Source organism: Gallus gallus, chromosome 1, assembly GCF_016699485.2.
Source record: "Gallus gallus isolate bGalGal1 chromosome 1, bGalGal1.mat.broiler.GRCg7b, whole genome shotgun sequence".
In the NCBI taxonomy this organism is placed as follows: Eukaryota; Metazoa; Chordata; class Aves; order Galliformes; family Phasianidae; genus Gallus; species Gallus gallus.
In genome coordinates this window covers 59,960,269-59,979,378 of record NC_052532.1, presented here as the reverse complement: position 1 = coordinate 59,979,378, position 19,110 = coordinate 59,960,269, and the positions used below count along the sequence as shown (strand labels likewise).

Sequence of the window (19,110 nt, the reverse complement as noted above, 5' to 3'; positions counted from 1 at the left end):
ACCCCCACCAGCTTTATCAGCCATTGCTTCCCCGTGCTGAAGTGTCCATACCATGTTTGTTCTTTTGCATCTCCGTGCAGCGGTCATTGATGAGCTGCAGAGCCCCCAAGCGGCGCACCTCCTCATTCACACACAGGTTCTTAAGACATGCAAAGAGAGGGGGCAGCAGGTCGAAGAGTGCTCAGTGTGCACCCTTCGCTGTAAAACAGACTTATTTAAAGCAATCCCAGGCCAGATTCCAAACCACACGTCAGGCACTTTGTGGACTTGCTGCAACAAACATGCTCAAAACCCCAAAAGAAATCAGTAAGGAGACAAAAATGAGGAGCGGTGTCCTCAGATGGCTCACTGCTACACAACTTCTAAAGAAATGCTAGCAGATTTAATATCCAAAAGAGTGCCTTCCCAGTGACTCAGGCATCTATAATCTTTCACATCAGAAGAGGGAAAACAGGTTTTTGCATTTACATCAAAGGGCAAATGGCCAAACAGCTCACAGAAAAAGGTACACCACACGGGTCTATATCACGACCCATAAATAGCTTTTCCAATGGAAGACTCACCTCAGTCCCTGAAATGCCTTCTGAGGTGTCACATCCACACACCTCCTAGCAAAGTCCTTCATACTGAATGAACACACACTCTGGGTCCTTTGTGACCGTACCACATACCTGCCTGGATCCCAAGGAGACCAGACGCGTGTCTTTGCCAAAAGGACTTTTCTGCACTTCATGCACAAACTGAGACAGCTGGGAATGAGTGCGGCTGCAGTAGTAAATCTGCAATGAGGAAGACCGGAGAAAGATGAGAAGAATATGGAAGCCAATCTCCTATTCTACAGTCAATCCTGCAGGGAGGCAGCCAAGCACCTCAACAACATTAATCTTGCTGAAGCCTTCAAAACACAAAGGAAGGCATATGCTGGAATGTCACTGTACAACTGCCAAGGCCAACAGCCTTATCTTTACTTTCTGCTCTGTATTTGTCCTTCATTTCCATTGAATTTTCCAAGGCCATATAATAAGCGGGACTCACTGTTGTAGAGTGATGAATATGTGCTTCTTGCAGCAAGCCTCAGAAAAATTTCAGTGATGTTAGCAGAGCAAACTGCTTAGGCAGCCAGTACAGCCCAGAAGGAGATGAGAGCAGCAGAACTGGTTGCTATTATCAACAAACTTGGCAGTCCTTGGATGCCACTGCCTAAATCCCTCCGTACTGCATTACCCTGGAAGGGTGCAAGGAAGCCATAATTCTCTCACACTATTCCATCAGGTGGCACAATCTACCCTCCTCATCTCACCTTCGTCACATGCTCTTCTTCCAAGTCATCATCATCATCTTCCTCCAGCCTAAGAAAAGACAAAGCCCAAAGAGTTTCCTTTCAGCAGATAGTCACTAGGAATTAGAAACAAAGGATGCTCTACCACAAGGCAACCATCTCAAGGGAGGTGCTCGTGTCATCAGGACGTAAAAGAAAAAATGACTTTCTAAGAATGCTATAGATGGGCACAATCATGCCAAGCTTTGTTTGCTCTTTAAAAGAAAAACGTCTGTAGGGTTGTGTCTTTAGCAACTTCAAGAAGCATCTTTAAAAATAAAAAATAAAAAAATCTGGTGTTTTCTAAGCCCCAGGCATAAACTAATCAGAGCTACACTATCCTTTGGTGTGCTTATTTATTTATTTTTATAAAGCATTCCCCTTAGAGACAATTTACCACCCTCAAGCTGTTGCACGAAGAAGAAAAAGTTTCGGGAAGATATTTAGCTGCCACACAATTCCTCAAAGGCAACAGCAGTTTAATGCTCAGTAACTGCTTCATTTATATGTAGCTTAAATGCTTTGCGATTTTAAGGCAGGAGGATCTGTCTAGATACTAATTAGTAAATTTGTATTTTAGATGTATTTGACTTTTCATGCTGAAGCGTGGCTCCTGGCTTTCTGCATAACGCAAAGGAAACAATTGTATGATACAGAAAAGCGTGCGCTTGGTTTTCGTGCTGTAGCTCAGTCTCCAGAAATATGACCTTCTCTCCCTTCAGAATATCAAAAGATGCCGTTGCTAATCTGCAGAACTGATAGCTTCCTCTGATGCCCTAAGGAGCATTTTGCTTTTCTCATGCAAAGAAGTTCATCTCAAGGCATTCACCCAGCATCCAGAGGCACGCTCTGGGAAACAGACATGGAAAAAGGCAGGAGGTTGTCATGCATTTGAAGAAAGATGTGCTTTCTCAGAAGACACTTGAGGCTGACCACAGAGAGTGGGGAAAAAAAGCAACAACAACCAACCAAACAAACAGAAAAGAGAATCCTAACAAAAAAACAACCTACCAACCAACCACTACCACAGCTTCAATGGGGGAGAAACTCCAGATGCGCACAACACAGAGCCACCTATATATCCAACAGCATAAGATGCTTAAGAAAGCAATCACTGCTAAACAGCTGAAATCCATTCAATTAAGGCAAGCCAAAAATGATAAATAAGAAATTTCTTTGACAGGGAACCCCCTCAGCCCATCCTTACCCAGATGCCACTTTCTTTTCCTCGTCACTCTCATATTCAGCAAGAATCAGCTCCTCCTCGTTGTGATCCAGCTGCTCTGGGACAGCTGCTCCAGCTCCCTCTGACAGAATCTCCTTGCTGAGCTGAAGGAGGCGCTTTGTCTCATCCTCCTCAGATCTCTGAAAGGAGCACACCATCTCATTATTTCTCACACAGGGAAGCAGCACTTGCATCACTTTATGCCACCAGCAGTTCAGAGGAAAGCTCAGACCCTTCCCTGTAGTGCAGAGAAGGGATTGCTGTGTGTATCCCCAGCAGGACAAGCAAACGCACCATGACTGCTTGAAGCAATTCAGCACCATGCAGTGCAGGTGACAGCAGCAACAGAAGACTTGCCCATATAAAAGCCTTCTGTGCAAAGGACCCTCTAAACACCTAACCCCTGAAGTGATCATATCCCTATAATTCAGGATTAGTTGCTTAAATTAGCCTATAAAAAATGACTGCCTCAGAAAAAAACTGTGTAAATAAAAAAACCAACAACCAAGCAAATGCATAAGGACGTAATCAAATAATCCACAGTTAACCTAAGGCTACAATAAACTCAATACCTGTTTTAGAATACAGAGCACAAGTTTTCTCTTGTTCTTATTTTTTTCCCCCATTATGTGGTCCTTACTCTAACACAGGTCTATCCCTCTGCACAAATTCTATTAAACTGTTAAAGAATAGTGTTGTATTAATTTGCTGTTCAGACAAAGAGAAGTTCCTTCTCCAGTCTGAAGACAGTACGTTCTAACTTTAATGAGCATTCCATCGCTGTGGCATGATAAAGAAAGGCAGTTTACAGGTACTGTGGGGTACCTGAAACAGCTGCTTTTCCAAATCTGTGTAGCGTTTCTGAAATTCGCCTTTGTCCTTTTTATCACGTTTCTCATTTCCCAGGCTTTTCATTCTCCTCTAAGAGAAAGAAGTTCTTTATTCTACTTGGTTTTGATTCACCGTTCACCTCTGAACCTCTGATATTTATGCTACATCCTTTTGTCAGGAGTTGACACAGCACTTGAGATGGAGTACACAAACAGCCTGGCTGCCTTATAAGTGCCTGTTTAGGGACTTGAAGTGGGTATTTCTGGGAAGATTAAATCATACCATCAAAAAGCTCTTCAAGGTAAGGTTATTGGAGCCAGTTCACTCAGTTAAATGGCAGAAAAATACTCATCAACTTTCTATGTGTAGAAAAGAGACACTTTTGGACAATACAATCATATTTACACAGAATTACAGAATCATTAAGGTTGGAAAAGATCTCTAAGATTGCCCAGTCCAACCCCAACCCAGCAGCACCATGCCCGCTCCCTCAGTGCCACATCCACACGGTTCTGGAACACCTCCAGTGACGGTGACCCCACCACCTCCCTGGGCAGCTGTGCCACTGCAGCACCACTCTTTCTGAGAAGAAATGTTTCGTAATACTCAACCTCAGCCTCCCTGGTGCAACTTGAGGCCGTTCCCTCTCAACCTATCGCTGTTACCTAGAAGAAGAGGCCGACTCCCACCACACCGCAACCTCCTTTCAGGTCATTGTAGGGAGTGATAAGGTCTCCCCTGAGCCTTTTCTTCTCCAGACTGAACAATCGCAGTTCCCTCTGCTGCCCCCCCATAAGACCTGTGCTCCAGACCCTTCACCTTCTTCAGACACACTCCAGCACCTTAATGTCTTTATTGTAGTGAGGGGCCCAAAACTGAACACAGCACTCAAGGTGCTGCCTCACCAGAGCTGAGGGCAGAGGGACAATCACCTCCCTGCTCCCGCTGGCTGCACTATTTTCTGATCCAAGCCAGGATGCCATTGGCTTTCTTGGCCACCTGGGCACACTGCTGGCTTATGTTCAGTCCAGTGTCAACTCACACCTCCAGATCCTTTTCCTCCATGCAGTTTTCTGCCCCAAGCCTGTAGCGTTGCATGGAGTTGTTGAGACTGAAGTGCAAGACCTGCAACTTGGCCTGATTGAAGCTCATGCAATTGGCCTCAGCCCAGTGATCCAGCCTGTCCAGATCCCTCTGTAGGGCCTTCCTACCCTCAGGCACATCCGACACTCTCTCCCAACTTGGTGTCATGTGCAAACTTACTGAAGGTGCACTCAATCCTCTCATCCAGATCATCAATAACGATATTAAACAGGGCCGATCCGAGTACTGAGCCCTTGGGAACACCACTCACTACTGTCTGCCAGCTGGATTTAACTCCATTCACCACAGCTCTCTGGGCCTGACCCTCCAGCCAGTTCTTTACCCAGCAAACAGTGTACCTGTCCAAGCCACGGGCTGCCAGCTTCTGCAGGAGAATACTGTGGAAGACAGTGTCTATGAAGGCAAACAAGTACAGCAGTGAGCAAAGCACAACCAAAGCCTGACCTCACTTTTTTTTTGGGTGCCTTCTGTTCCTACAGTCTTAAATTTAATCCCAGTTCTACAGGTGTTATTCCAGAAGCACAGTGTCCACACGTGCTCATGTAACAAAGAACTTTCCAAAAACACCAAATATTAACACTTAAAAGCAAATGAGCCATCAGAACTGACATTCTCTTAATCCACACACACATGTTGACACAAAAAATGCTCTAAACACAAGTTGCTTTTCACATCCATATTTTAAAATAAGGTAACGTAATCAAAAAATTCAGAGAGCCAATTCAGCAATCCAGTACAAAGAGCTCCCCAGATACAGGGGCTGGACAATACAGAGACAAGTCACAGGTACAAGCAAGTATGACCAACACTTGAGATTATAAAGACAAAGGAAAATGGTTTTAAACTAAAGCTTTTAAATTAAAAAAGGGGAGGTTAAACTGAAGGTTTTAAACTAAAGGAGGTTTTAAAGTAAATGGTTTTAAACTAAAGGAGGGGAGAATTAGATTAGATGTCAGGGGGAAGTTTTACACTGAGAGGGCGGTGAGGCACTACCATGGGCTGCCCAGAGAAGCTGTGGGTGCCTCATCTCTGAAGGTGTTCAGGGCCAGGTTGGATGGGGCCCTGGGCAGCTGAGCGGCTGGGTGGCAGCCCTGCCCATGGCAAGGGTTTGGAACTAGATGGCCTTCGAGGTCCCTGCCAACCCAAGTCATTCTACAATTCTATGATACTATGATTCTAACCTCTGCAAGCCAACTCACCTTCCTCTTTGCTGCATATTTTAACTGTACATTATGGCGGATTTTCTCAAGACGTTCTTCTCGTTTTTTCCTCCTGATCTGCTCTTCCTAAAATGAAGGGAGAATGACGGAAGGGTGAAGTCTATTTAGTCCTATAGAACCAGCATAATTACTTTCCTATTACCTGGGAATAAAAAATAAAAATAATCCAACTTTGAAACAAAACTGTCAGCAGTCCCTTTGTCCTTGCATGCCTATGAATGTTACTATGTTGACAGCAACTATCCTATACCTTATGCAACTTACATAGGAATGCCTCATCCCTCTTAAGTGACATGGAGTCCTGTCAAAGGCAATGACCACCAAGTCACCACCTGTGATGTCACCCATTCCGTTCCTCACACCTTGCTATTTTCCCCCTTGTCTACACATGAGCTTTTCTCAACCTTCAGTCTGTGCACCAAATCCTGCTCTTCTTTCTTCTGCACAAACGCTGTGACCCAGTCCGGTTCCCCAGATGCATCCCTGCTGTTTGGGCACGCCAGCCCACCAGAGGCCAGGGTCTGCTTCTCTTCCTGCCCGCTGCCCTCTGGAGCCAGAAGCCGTGCCTCCTCCTCCTGCTTCTTCTTCTCAAAGTCTTGGAGCCAGGAGAGGGCCCCGCAGATGAGGCTCAGCGACTTTCCCTGGTATTGGAAACAAAGAGGACAAGCCACACACGGTGTCACTGCAGGCACCGGCTCCTCCACAGAGGATAGGCACCTGGCGGTGGTTCCAGCTGTGTGGGACCAGGCCAAGGCCATGCACAGAGATACCGATGCCACACTTTATGACCCTGCAAGTGGCACCTTTCTGTTTTCTCCCCACAGTTCCAAACTGGCAGCACAGACGTGGCTTACACATCTTGTAACAGGACCCCAGACTCTGTGCTTGTGCAGGGAATGAGCCCGGCCTGCCCTGCTCCCCCTCCCGGAGCACCACTCTGGGAACCGTGCTGCAAGCAGCCCTGTCACGGCGTCACCCCCACCCTCCCCGCAGCTCACCGTGCCCGTGGGGCTCTCGAAGATCCCTATCCGCCCGGCCTCCAGCGCAGCGTACAGCGCTGCCATGAACTGCTCCTGGATGCGGTACGGCGTGTAGGGGAACGGGAAGCTGGCCCGGCCCGGGCCGCTCACCGCCTGCGGGCACACAGACAGCCGTGAGCAGGCATCAGGCAGCACCCGCCCGCTCCCTCCCACAGCCCGCTCCCTGTCAGCTCCCAGCCGCCAGCCCGCCGCCCACCTCCGCCGTCCCGCCATCCATCCCGGCCTCCCCGCTTCGAACCGAGCGCCGCGGGAGCCCCGCCCGCTTCCCGTGACGTGAGGGGACGGCCGAGTGAGGCGGAAGATGCCCGGCGGGGCGGGCCCGGCGTCTGGGCTGACTCTGAGTGGACGATTTCCCCTAACATCTAACCTAAACCTCCCCTCTGTTAGTTTAAAGCCAGCCCCCCTTGTCCTATCACCACCGGGCTGTGTATAAAGTCCGCCCCCTTCTACTCGTAAGCTCCCCACCAAGCACTGGAAAGCCCCACTGAGGTCTCCCCGGAGCCTTCTCTTCTCCTTTCCATGTATGCATACACAGTGACACAAAACAGCATCATACAGAGGAAAAAAAAATGAGGTTTATTTAGGATGGAAACAAAACACAGCAACATAGAGGTTTCTGTAACGCAGTCATTACCACAGTACTACATGTAAATATAGGAATTCCTAACTTAACACTGAGCTCTACACGTTACTAAAGCACAGACAATTGGGAGCTAAAATAGAGTTCTCTCACAAAAAGGACTACAGAACTGCAGCCTCCTGACTACCAGTAGGGACCCATCACACACGCTAAGTATAACACACACACATCTAGCGGGAACCCTTTTTTTTCTTTTTTGTTTAAACAAAGTAAGGCCACCGTTTTGCCCACGTTTTCTTCATGTCCCTACCAGGAAGGTGTTAAAAACTAAGGAGGACAAAGCTGCTGAACACCGCTAATGGGCAGTGTTTCAACTGGCTGCGTTTGCACACCCAAGTCCTGTGGGAACAGCTCCGTCAGCTTTGCTCTACTCAGCCATTTTGTCTCCCAGATGTTGTGTATGGAGGTAGGAATTCATCATCCCATGTAAGATTTGGAACAGAGGACTGAAAAACAGAACGGGTTGAGGTTCAGCTCCTGAGTTCTGGACTCAAAGAATTGGAAGTGCCCGCTCAAACACGAGGTCAACTTACCATGCTCATGGAAAATACAGGTTTCTAAGTCTACTGCAGTGCCTAACAAGCTGGAGTTTTGAATGAGAGCCAACTTGGACTTTTAAATTTGATCTTTCACTTAGTTGAAAAGTTCTTTTGAAAGCCCAATTCTTCTGCTCGTATTCTACCACATACTCACAGTCCCCAAATTACATGGAACTTGGTCTCCCCTCAGCTCTCAGAACTCTTTCTAAACGTACGCAGCTCCTAGGATGAGCTCCCTGACCTCATAATTTAACGTACCACTGGGTTAAGCAGCTGGCCCTGACACTAGAGCTGCTACAGTGTCTCCTTAGCCTTTTGCCACTGTAATTCTCAGCACCCATGTTTTTCACGTGCCCTCGGACACAATCAAATTCTGCTCTTGTTTCCTGCTCCAACCAACCCTATGGGAGAAGAGAGCAAGAAGAGAGAGTCCTCCTACCCACAGTACATTTATAAGGTTTCTTGGCCACGTGGATTTGCAAATGCACTTGAAGCGTCGAGCTTTTCCGGAAGCTTTTCCCACACTCACCGCACTCGTAGGGCTTGGATCCCGCATGGATCCTCAAGTGTGCGCCCAAAGCTGAGCTGTGCCGGAAGGTTTTCTCACATTCCTCACATTTGTAGGGCCTCTCCCCGCGGTGGATCCTCAAGTGGACATTGAGTGCTGAGCTCCGACGGAAGCTGTCCCCACACTCCACGCAGATGTAGGGCCGCTCCTCCACGTGCGTGGTCTGGTGCTTGATGAGAGAGGGGTGGTCGCTGCACCGCCTGCCGCACTCAGCACACTGGTAGGGGCTGGGCAAGAGGCTGCCGTGGTACAGGGGCAACACCTTTCCCCTGTGGATGCGGCGATGCGTGGTGAGTGCCGAGCTCTGGCTGAAGCTCTTCCCGCACACGGGGCACTTGTAGGGTTTCTCTCCCGTATGCGTCCGCATGTGGGTCACCAGCGAGGAACTCTGGCGGAAGGTCTTCCCACATTCGGTGCATTCGTAGGGTTTCTCTCCTGTGTGGATCCTCTGATGCCGAATGATGGCTGAGCTGTCCCGGAAGCGTTTCCCACATACCTGGCACTTGTGGGGTTTCTCTCCAGTGTGGACCCTCCGGTGTATGATCAGGGAGGAGCGGTCGCTGAAGCTTTTCTCACAGCGGGGGCAGTGAAATGGTTTCTCACCTCTGTGGCTTCTCTGATGGACGACGAGATGCGAGTTCTGGCTGAAGCTCTTCCCGCACTCATTGCACTGGTAGTGTCTCTCTCCCGTGTGGGTCCGCTGGTGCCTGATCACATTGGACCTCTGGCTGAAGGTCTTCTCACACTCATTGCACTGGTAGGGCTTCTCACCTGTGTGGATCCGCTGGTGTTTGATCAGGTCCGAGTTGCGCGTGAAACTCTTCCCACATTCAGAGCAGCTGAAGGGTTTCTCTGCCAGGTGGATCCTCTGGTGCTGGCTGAGATACGAGCTCCGGCTGAAGTTCTTCCCACATTCGGGACAATCATAGGTTTTCTCTCCCACCTGCTGAATCCAAATGGTGCCATTCCCACATACAGGAGGGTCTGGTCTGTCCCCAGCAAGGACCACCTTGCCAATGGGAGTGCCACCACCATCCTCGCACTCCCACACTGCCATCACACGGGGAGCTCCCTTTCCCTGCCTCTTTCCAAAAGACAGCTTCATCTCATTTTCCATCTCCAGCTCCTGCTTGCAGTCTGGTCTTTCATCAGGGTCCCAGAGGGTATCTGTAGTGGGCCTTCTGGAGGTGAATGGGTGCAAGTCAGCTCTCGCAGGCCTTTCCTGATGAGGTTGAGCCTTCTGTATGTCACCCATGGTCTGGCCACCTGCTGGAGTGAACAGAGGAACTAGCGATGAATAAGCCCCTCCATTTCTCTTCCTGTTCTCTGTGAATTACTGCTGTTCTCCAGCATTCCCATGCTCAATCAAGGAAGGAAGCAGACAGCACCACAGAAACAGTGTCCCCTGCTAAGCAGAGTACTTTTCTTCCTTGCAATCATAAACCTTTTCCTTACAAAGAAAACCAGACATACTCTGCAGCAAATTGTATCTAGATTTTGTCTACAGAACAGATAGGCAACTGAACGGAATGACAAATTGTTTTATTAATCAAGCATGGAAACGTACATTTAGACTGAAACATTTTGAGGCACCTGGTTTTGTATTAGTGTGGAGAACACAACTGGGAAACGAATGCCAGCAAATTAGCTGGAGGGCACTGCTTACAGAGCCAACATCATCATCTTATGTGTGGGAGGTCAGAAGCTGAGCAGAATGCAGCAGGATAAGCCCCTCCGGTTTTGAGTTGGCTGATCTGTTGATTTGGGAAGACAACACCACAATGGTTATACCGATGCCCGAAGTTCTGCTGATAACACTCAGAGCAAAAAAGTGCTCACAGTAAATTAAAATAATAGCACTGACCCCCAACACAGATCTGAGGACAGATGACTGACCAACAACACATTAAAAATATTGTCAGAGTAAAAGGAAGAAAATGCCACATTGTGGTTAGTTATGCCTCCTAACATTCCAAGTACAGATCTTTGCTGAAGAAGACACTGTATTCAATTTAATTTCAGACAGACTTCTCTTCAAAGGGTCTTGGATTCCCCAGGACTGTGATTCACTTTTGCATACCCTGCCTGAAAGTCTTCCTGAGAACAAAATCTATATAGTACAGGAGCTGAGGCGTAAGACGAGTGCAAAGCATGCAGCACAACATAACCAGATTTTCAGCATTCACTCTTTTATTTCTTCCCAAGGCATGCGGTATTTAATTTCTCACCTTGTGAGCAGTACCTCCACTGTTTCAGTGTTCAGTTCCTCCTGGACACAGTGCTGTTTCTCTTCACTCTATCCACGAGGTTAAAAAAAGGACAGCAGCTCCTGATCAGAGAGGGAAAACAGATGTAACGAATACCATCGGTTCTAGTAGCAGTTTTGAGTCTGAGATTTAGGAAATAAAAGCATCCTAGGCCAGAGTAAAATAATGCTCAGAAACACAAGTTGGGGTCACTGATATTCTGCCACATGCACTGTGACACTTCTAGCCAGGGCCGTTCACACAGCAAAGACAGGATTGGCTGCACATACTACAGAGAGCTGCCTGTCAGCTTGTTGAGTTCTGTACAGAAAACAGAGATGCCTGAAGGCATTTTCTCCCTGTCAACTTTCCTCCCGGTGAGTCAAATATGAACACAGTACAGTCCTGCTGAGGCAGAGGTAAAATGCTGCCCGCACGCATGTGCTGCCTTCTGCATCTGCCTGGAGTCTTCCTCATTGCTTTCATGGAGGAGCATTTGCTCGGTGGCTCAGCCAGGAACGCACAGGGCTGAGAGAGGGATTTTGATCTATTCACACATCAGCAGCAGCAATAGCAGACCAAAGGCAGAATTTCTCATCCTGTTCAGCAAAATGACACTGTGGCTGCCTCATTCCTGACAGAGCCCTGGGACACAGGGTTGGAGATGAGCTGAAAAATGCAACTACACACATCTGTGTGTGAACACTGACATCACTTGGATTGGGCAGTTTTGAGTGCCAACATACACGGACTTTACAGAGCAGAAGTACAGCATATATGTGTGGGTTTTGTGGGATAGAAAATTAGGTCACCTATTTAGCTCTGTGCTGTGTTTGTGCAGCAGACTGAGGCATTTTAAGATGCCGAATTCTGAACACCCAGAAAGGTACAGGTTAGAGAAAGAAGATGCTTAAAAGCTGCACATGTGAATACCAGCTATGCAGTGGCACTGTATCATTTCAGTTACATGGCTTCACATTGTGCCACTGGATCATGGCAGGGAAGCTGAGCCCTCCCTCCCACCGTGTCCCCCTTCAACCTACAAGGCAGCAGGTAGGTCTACCCCTGCTGAGACATCCTGATGGTTTTAGGAGATGAGAGCCACCCTTCTGCTTCAGTCCCTTTCTCCTATCATTCAAGAGCAGCTCCAAACACGTGGTCAATATGCACCCCAAAACAGTGAGGACCTGCAGGAAAAAAAAGCAAATACAGAAGAGAGCTTATTTTGTGCAGAGCTGGGAATGTGGCAGAAAAGCACGCTGCTTGATGACTGCCATAAAAAAGGTGGGAAGCCTGCAACACTACCGAATACCCAGGCAGGAACCAGGTGCTGGTCTCCAGAGCAGCCATGCCTGGACAGTGCCAAGTCCTCAGGCAACATCATGGCTGATGAGATATCAGTTAGACAAGGGAGGAGGGAGATGAGCTGCACTGAGCTCCTGACATGATGGGCAGAGGCCCGAAGGGACAGCCCCATGAAGGACACAGCTGGCACAGGGAGCCACCGAGACCCCAACCCTCGTTGAAGCAGAAGTAGGGAGGACATATGTCTGACACAAACCCAACAAACAGCCGCTGTTGGGTACGCAGGGAGGGAGGAGAACTGTGGGTGGGATGAAGTGGGGGACAACGGAAGCAAGGGACAACAGAGCAAAGAACGAAGGTGTCTGTGACACCACACAACATCACCAGAAACAAGGGAAGCACACTGTACTCCCCACTGCCTGTCCCAGCACCCCTGGTACAGGAGGGAGGACACGCGCAGGCGACAGGCCAGCTCAGGCAGCACGCACAGTGCCATGTCAGTCATGCAGGCTCTCCTCATTCTGTTCGGTGAGTAGAAAATGTCTCCCCTTCAGGTCAGGGCGTGAGGAAGGATGGCTGACCTGGCTGCTCTTTGCCTCCTCACCCCTGTCACACTGGAGGTGAGACGAAGTGAAAAGGGTACCCCCAAAAACCATCAATACACAGATCTCAGATGCTTACAATTTTGCCAGTCTTTATACATTGGAGCTGGTATGTTATTCATCAAGGAGAGACAGGGAGGGACAGCTGAGCTGAGGGAGGAGGATTTGGAGCTGCACACAACTGGGCAGAGGCTGGAGCCAAGGTGGAGACTGGAGATGTGACACAGCTTGGCACATATACCAGAAATGAGAGCAGAGACTTGGGCTCAAACCACCAGCCAAGGGAAGAACTGGCCAGATGAGGAGGTAGGGGAGACAGAGGGAGATGTGAGAGAGGACCTTGGTTAAAGGCGAACAGAAGGTGATGGAGTTGGAAGAAATGGACAGAAAGGCAGGGCCTACCAGCCTACATCATAGTGAGAGGCTGTGGAGGAGTCTCATATTTCCTGGTTTCCTCGTTCCCCCACTTTCTGCAGATTTCCACAGTCACTTGGCTGTGTCTTATTCTCATCTAATACCGTTTCAAAGAAGGCTCAATAACCTCTATGGTCAATTCAAGGGGGAAAGTTACATGCCTTTATTTGATCATACTGCGTCTACAGGCACACAGATGTTAATAAGGTGGCAGAGATGTTATCAAGATAGAGGCTATGTAGAAATGTTTAAGTTTGCCTTTACAAAAAAGAAGACGACAAAGATTAACAGACTACTCCAGAGGTTGCAAAGTCAAAGAGAATGCTTACATCATCCCTAAATTGCATTCATTTTGCAACTCTTGATTTGTTCCCTCTGGGCACACAGCAACACAGCTCTCGCTTATCTTCTTTTCACATGGATTATGGCTGTTTTAGTCCTGGGATGGACAGCGCCTTTGCAATGAGCAGCTGTTCAGTAAGCTGTCACTCTTACTGTTCTGTACTTGATTTATGTGCAGATCCCATTCAAATGACTCTCTTCCTCGTGAACTTTCTATACACTCTACATTCTAGTGCTTCACAGCTGTTAATTCGTTTATAGTGATTTTGCGAATAGCAAAATGAGGGCAGAGAAGGATTAAAGTTAAAAATACTCACTACTTTCAGAATCTCAATTTGAGATGCTTCATCCCTGTCTTCTCAGAGTAGATGCTACTGTTGCACTTGCATTCAAAATACAGCACATACAGACTCCAAAACTCTAGGAGACATCAGCCTTCACATAAATGGCAATCCACAAGGTAAGGAAAATTCCACCAACAGCACACTGAGAAACCTGGCACTTGCCCAGCATCAAACAGCCTCTGTGGTGTAGGCAGGAATAAAACCTACTTCTCAGAAGAGCACCCGCAAAACTACCCTTCCTTTTCTAGCATCTTCCTGCTTCCTTCTTCCATACCCCCATGGGAAATGAGGCAGATGTCCTGAATACAGCACAAGTCTATCTTACAATTTTACTTCCCCACGTGGGGCACGTCAAGTCTCTACAATGAAGGGACACTGAAGTCCTAAGGAAAGAAGAGTAGCTTGCTGTGCACTTAAATAATGGATAGAAAGCATATGCATAAGGAGATGAAACTAAGATTACACGTGACACTTTTAGTTGAGCTCATCTAGCCTCCAAATGTTTGATTTTGGCAGCTTTCATAACCTTCTTTACAGGGAAGAACTGGCTTTAAGTTTTGCACATGGGTTCAGTGAATGCTTGGACCATTTTCAGGGCATATCCATACCTGTTAGGGCACACTTCATCAACTCAAGAGGTCACACACACAACAGAGGAAGAGAATTTGCAGACACAAAAGCCTTGAAAGGTATCCACCTCCCTGCTCCAAATCCGATAGCAAAGCTGCATTCTCAGTTCCAGTCATGACTTCCCAGACCTTTCTCCCAGCTCAGGATTTCAATCTCCAGAGAATTTGGTGAAGGCCCCTCAGCCATACTGTCCCCAAAATACTACATCCCTGTTAGCACGGGCAGAGCTGGTCCCCTCCATGCCTCAACCTCCATTTTTACCCTGTCACAGCATTGTTCTGGACCCCGCATCCAGACAAGGCAACAGAGGTTTGGGTTCACCCTGACAGCTCTTCTGAGCGTGCCACGGTTAGCATTTCCACCTCCTACCCCCCTGCATTTCATTTCTCACCAGTGCTGTCAGGTTGGGGCCCTTGGGTTGGAAAGGCAAAGCAACTGGGCACGCCACTCTCCAATGACGAGTACCGCCAGTTCTTCAGGTCCCTTCGGACCGCTCAACGCGCCAGCACCACCTGCCACCTCCGCATGCTGTACGGCTGCCAGAACCCCGTGGTCCAGAGACTGGACGAGTACGAAAACCATGGAGTCATCCCAGAAGGTAAAGGCAACCGCAACTGCCATGGGAAGGCAGATGGACAGGGGTCCTGCAGTGCTGGCACTGCGCCTCTGTGCTGGGAAGGGACTGACACTTGGGAACTGGTAAGAGAGAGGATAGGCGGTAATCCCAGGTGAGGAGAAGGCATCTGTTTCTGAACACCCTGTCTTACACCTGATGGCAGCCACACGTACATAGCACCAGCCTTTTCTCAGGGCTTCAGTGGCAGAGATGACCACAAAGCAGTAGAGTTTCTCCTGAGCACATGAGGTTTTCTAATGGAGAGATATCTTTGACAGGGAAGTAACTGCTGAAGGTTGGTGGGACCTCCACACTAGAGTTTACCACCAAGTCCATGTCTTTATTTGCCTTTTTCTAGGACCCATATGCTCTGAACTGCCAGGAACATCCTTCTTCCCCAACTTCTGTGCATTTGCTTTTTATCACTGCACTACAAAAAGGTATTTCATTAAGGTGAGTTATTTAGCTATCTCCTGATGACCTGGTGCACTGTGCTCTGAGCACTGATGCAGCAAATGTGAAATGAGGAAGTGCGAAAAAGAGGCTATAGACAGGGAAGGTAGAGGAGAGCTGTGGGCAGCCCACTTGTCAGGGGCACCCACACCAAGCTGACCAGTCTACACAGCTGGCACCTACAACCACATGCCAAAAAGGAGACTTTGGGGAAGGTATTCTTGAAGAAAATGAACCTCTGAGAACCACCTCTGTCCTTATGTCCAGCTCTCATTCCCAAGCAAGGTGAGATAACAAAGCTACTGCAGGAGGAAGGGTGAGTTGTGCAGCCTTCATGGGAAGGTAACTGAGAGTCAAAAAGGAGACTTACAGGGAGACATGATCAGGGAAGTGGAACGTTTCTTACCCTCCTTGGGCTTAAGGGAGCTCATGTTGGCAGGGAATGGGAAGGATGGGGCAGCGCTATGAGTACCAATGTCACAGTGCAGGGCAGGGGCCAGGCGCCTGTTCCTCAGGCCCACCACCTCTCGAGGAATGTTTTTCTCCTCCACAGCGGACTGCATGCACAGGAGAGCACAAGGCCAACCTGAGCAGCACACAAAATTTCAACAGCGTGGCCCTGAGCAGTGATGCAGCGTTGTCTGCTATCTTCAGTCCCCAGCCCATTTTTCCCACCTCTCTTTCAATCACCCAGCCATCCAGCTCCAGCCCTAACACGGAAGGAGCTGACATCTCCAGCTCCTCACCTGATGGCATGCCACAGCTGGGGAACACGCAGCCTTCCACCTCACATCCCACAGGGGTGACACTCAGCAGCCAGCAGCAGGGACAGCTGCCTGCCACCAACATTGAGGACCTCCTCCTGAGGCTGCAGGACAGGCACGTGCAGAGCTTGCTGCACACAATGCAGCAGCTGCTGACCATGGGAAAGGCAGTGATGGAGGAAGAGCTGCAGGCTGCTGCCCTGAGGCTGCTGGTGGCCCTGAACAATGCAAGTGTGTCTCAGAGGGCAACCAACACAGAGCATGGAAGAAAAAAGTGATCAGCAAAAGGGATGAGCCATTGCGGCTTAGAGGGGATGTATGGGAACAGAGAAAGTAGAATCCTCCTTCCCAAGTCTGAGGCACCATCAAGGTTGCAGCACCTCCTCAGGCCAAGGGTGAGAAGGCCTCTTCTGAGGGCAAGGGAAAACCCAGGCCCAGGATTCAAGATAAAGATGTTATCTTCTCAAAAATAATTGCCTCAAAGATGCGTTGTTCTTTCCTACACAAACTGTTCATCCACTACTGTTTGGTCTGAACATCTCTATCCTTGAACAGGGCAAGATGGAAAGAAGTAACAGTTTCCCTAGATGGGGTTGTACCACGGCCATCACTAGCGCTCCTCTGCAGAGAGCTGGAGTTTGTTATCTCCTTCAGTGATTGCACAGCAGAATGCTGGCCTTTCCTCACCAAGGAGAGGTGTTTCTGCTCAGAAGCATGAAGGGACTAACTTTCTTTAAACAGCTGTTTGTGAATAAACACACACAGAGACACAAGGAGTGCTCTACCTGCAGAAGGCCTATCCCCCTGCAGAGGAACTACCAGCATTCTATTGCACCGGTGTTGGCACATGGTTTGCAGCTACTTCTGAAACAGATGCTGGGACATTTGGGATAAACATTCATGTTAAGGAACTCCTCTTACCTCTCAAAAAGTAAGTAGTAGAGTCTCATTCACGGGAACTCTGGCTGTAGTGCTGCTCCTTTTACAAACGCCAGCCATATGTGTAAGACCATACGAAGCTGCCCGTGCTAACAGCAGGGTGGAAGCTCTCCACAGACCAGCCAAGGTTTTCCACACCCCCACTCCGAGTTCAGAGCTGCCTCGGAGCTGCTCAGAGCTCGAGCAGTCAGCTTCAGCTCTCAAGAGAGCACTGTTGAACAAGAACCCCTGTGAACCTTATCCTACACAGGCCTCGTGTAAGCTGCTCCTCTGTGAGGAGGGACAAACAGGGACGCACCACATCAGACAAGCTTCCCCTTCAGGGTGGGGATGGCTGCACTCCGTTCACCCTGCCTGAGTAACACAGACACAGCTGGGTAACACACAGAACATCCGTACACTGGAGCAAGTCCTTAGCAGAGCTCCCTCCTCTCAGACCCTCCAGTGGCCTCGGGAAATGGAACCTCTTCCAAGGCCCATGGAGGTCACAGGCGGGACCGCTAAGCGCAGCGCCAGCCCGCTCTGCCCCACGCAGCGCTCCTTGTTACCGAGGCACCGTGGCTGCGGCACGACAACACCCCGGCCGCAGCACCACGGCTGCGCTCACCTCCCCCCGCTGCTGGCCAGCAGCCCACGCGTGGGCCGTCACGCCTTTCTGTTGCGGATTTAGCGATCCCAGCGCTAATTCCCTCCTCCGCCGGCTCCGACCGGGACAGAGGCAGCCGCGGGGCCGCCCCCTAAGCCCGCGGCCGGCAGCAAGCGCCGCTCCCGCTGCTCCCCCGCCGCCCCTCTCCCGGCGCCCCTCGGCAGCGCTCCGCTGTGTCCCAGCGGGCGCGGCCCGGACCCGCGAGCAGCTCCCCCCGCTGCCGCCCGCGCCTCCTCCGCCTCGGCGCCGCCCGCTGTTGTGGCGGCGCGGCCGGACTTACCGCGGCGGGGCCATGTGCGCGGCGACGCTGGCGGAGCCGGGCGGTGTGGAGAGGGGCCGCCGGGCGAGGGGCGGCGCGGCTCGGCGCTGCTGTTAACCCCTGTGTGCGCCGGGGCGGGGGGAGCCGAGCCCGCCCGCGCACGACCGCGGGAGGGGGCACCGAGGAGGCAGCCTGTTGGGTTCCCGTTACCCGCGTTCCTCACAGAGTCTGTGTGTTACCGTGCCCTGATAAAGCCCGACTGCTTTTTGTCCTCTTGGTGACAGGACGGTATCGCCTTCTTTCATAGAATCACACAATGGCTTGGGTTAGAAGGGATCTTAAAGCCTACGCAGCCTCAACCACTGCCGTGGGTAGGGCTGCCACCCAGCAGCTCAGGCTGCCCAGGGCCCCATCCAGCCTGGCCCTGAATGCCCCCAGGGTTGGGGCACCCACCGCTTCACTGGAAAGTCCGCGCCAGGGCCTCACTGCCCTCTACGTAAAGAATTTCTGCCTAACATCTTACCTAAATCTCCGTCTTTTCGTTAGTCAGTCAGTGGTAACTTACCCCAGAGGAAGACAAGAAGCCTGAGCAAAGCTCAGAGCAGCCGCCCTTCTGCCAAGGGAGGACTTTGCACAGACAGCACATTCCTGTGAGCCTTGTCCTGGCCCCACCAGCGTGGTGTGAAGAAGGCACCTCTCCCTTGCACACCTTTCCCTAGCACTTTGTCCTCTGCCTCCCAGGAACACACCTTGGTGAGCACGCTGCGTCTCACCACTTGCAGCTTAGCTGAGATGTCAGCGGGATTTCCAAAGTAGTACCTGAGTGTTAGCTAAATGCCCTTAATCAGCTTAAACACTACTCAGAAAACCCTGATTTTATAGAATCATAGAATCATTGGAAGGGACCCTTAAAGGCCATCCGGTCCAACCCCCCTGCCACGAACAGAGACACTCACAGGTAGATCAGGTGCTCAGAGCCCCGTCCAGCCTGACCCTGGGTGTCTCCAGGGATGAGGCATCCACCACCTCTCTGAGCAGCCTGCTCCGGTGCCTCACCACCCTGAC

General features: G+C 50.0%; 3 protein-coding genes across 17 annotated transcripts in view; 1 reads left to right on the top strand and 2 right to left on the bottom strand.

Moving 5' to 3' along the window:
• The window catches only part of DDX11 (DEAD/H-box helicase 11), a 31,221-nt gene extending 12,558 nt beyond the window's left edge, over positions 1-18,663 (bottom strand). For 2 of the 15 annotated variants that reach the window (XM_416375.8, XM_046901344.1), the window contains exons 1-8: positions 6,935-7,011; positions 6,697-6,831; positions 6,103-6,339; positions 5,678-5,764; positions 2,526-2,683; positions 1,301-1,349; positions 672-779; positions 52-139 (exon numbers count right to left, since the gene is read on the bottom strand). In XM_416375.8, coding sequence (XP_416375.5) covers positions 52-139; positions 672-779; positions 1,301-1,349; positions 2,526-2,683; positions 5,678-5,764; positions 6,103-6,339; positions 6,697-6,831; positions 6,935-6,955 — 883 coding nt within the window. In that variant the 5' untranslated portion in view covers positions 6,956-7,011. The other 13 variants (XM_046901317.1, XM_046901335.1, XM_046901336.1 and 10 more) reach the window with 13 other exon arrangements.
• ZFP2 (ZFP2 zinc finger protein) lies at positions 7,292-9,740 on the bottom strand. Its single transcript, XM_004937911.5, has one exon. It carries the CDS (start codon positions 9,738-9,740, stop codon positions 8,319-8,321), a length of 1,422 nt encoding a protein of 473 aa, XP_004937968.1. The 3' UTR covers positions 7,292-8,318.
• Positions 12,406-16,669, top strand: LOC101748011 (acrosin-binding protein-like). Its single transcript, XM_004937913.5, has 4 exons — positions 12,406-12,564; positions 14,763-14,966; positions 15,343-15,437; positions 15,991-16,669. Exons 1-4 carry the CDS (start codon positions 12,531-12,533, stop codon positions 16,477-16,479), a joined length of 822 nt encoding a protein of 273 aa, XP_004937970.2. The 5' UTR covers positions 12,406-12,530; the 3' UTR covers positions 16,480-16,669.
• Positions 18,664-19,110: the final 447 nt, after the last annotated feature.

Bases quoted from the DNA above. Each gene is read 5' to 3' on its own strand.
- ZFP2 (XM_004937911.5), bottom strand. From the start codon at position 9,740: ATGGGTGACATACAGAAGGCTCAACCTCATCAGGAAAGGCCTGCGAGA.
- LOC101748011 (XM_004937913.5), top strand. From the start codon at position 12,531: ATGTCAGTCATGCAGGCTCTCCTCATTCTGTTCG. The intron at 12,565-14,762 runs GTGAGTAGAAAA...ATTTCTCACCAG, and splicing joins GGCTCTCCTCATTCTGTTCG to TGCTGTCAGGTTGGGGCCCT. The intron at 15,438-15,990 runs GTGAGTTATTTA...TCTCCTCCACAG, and splicing joins CAAAAAGGTATTTCATTAAG to CGGACTGCATGCACAGGAGA.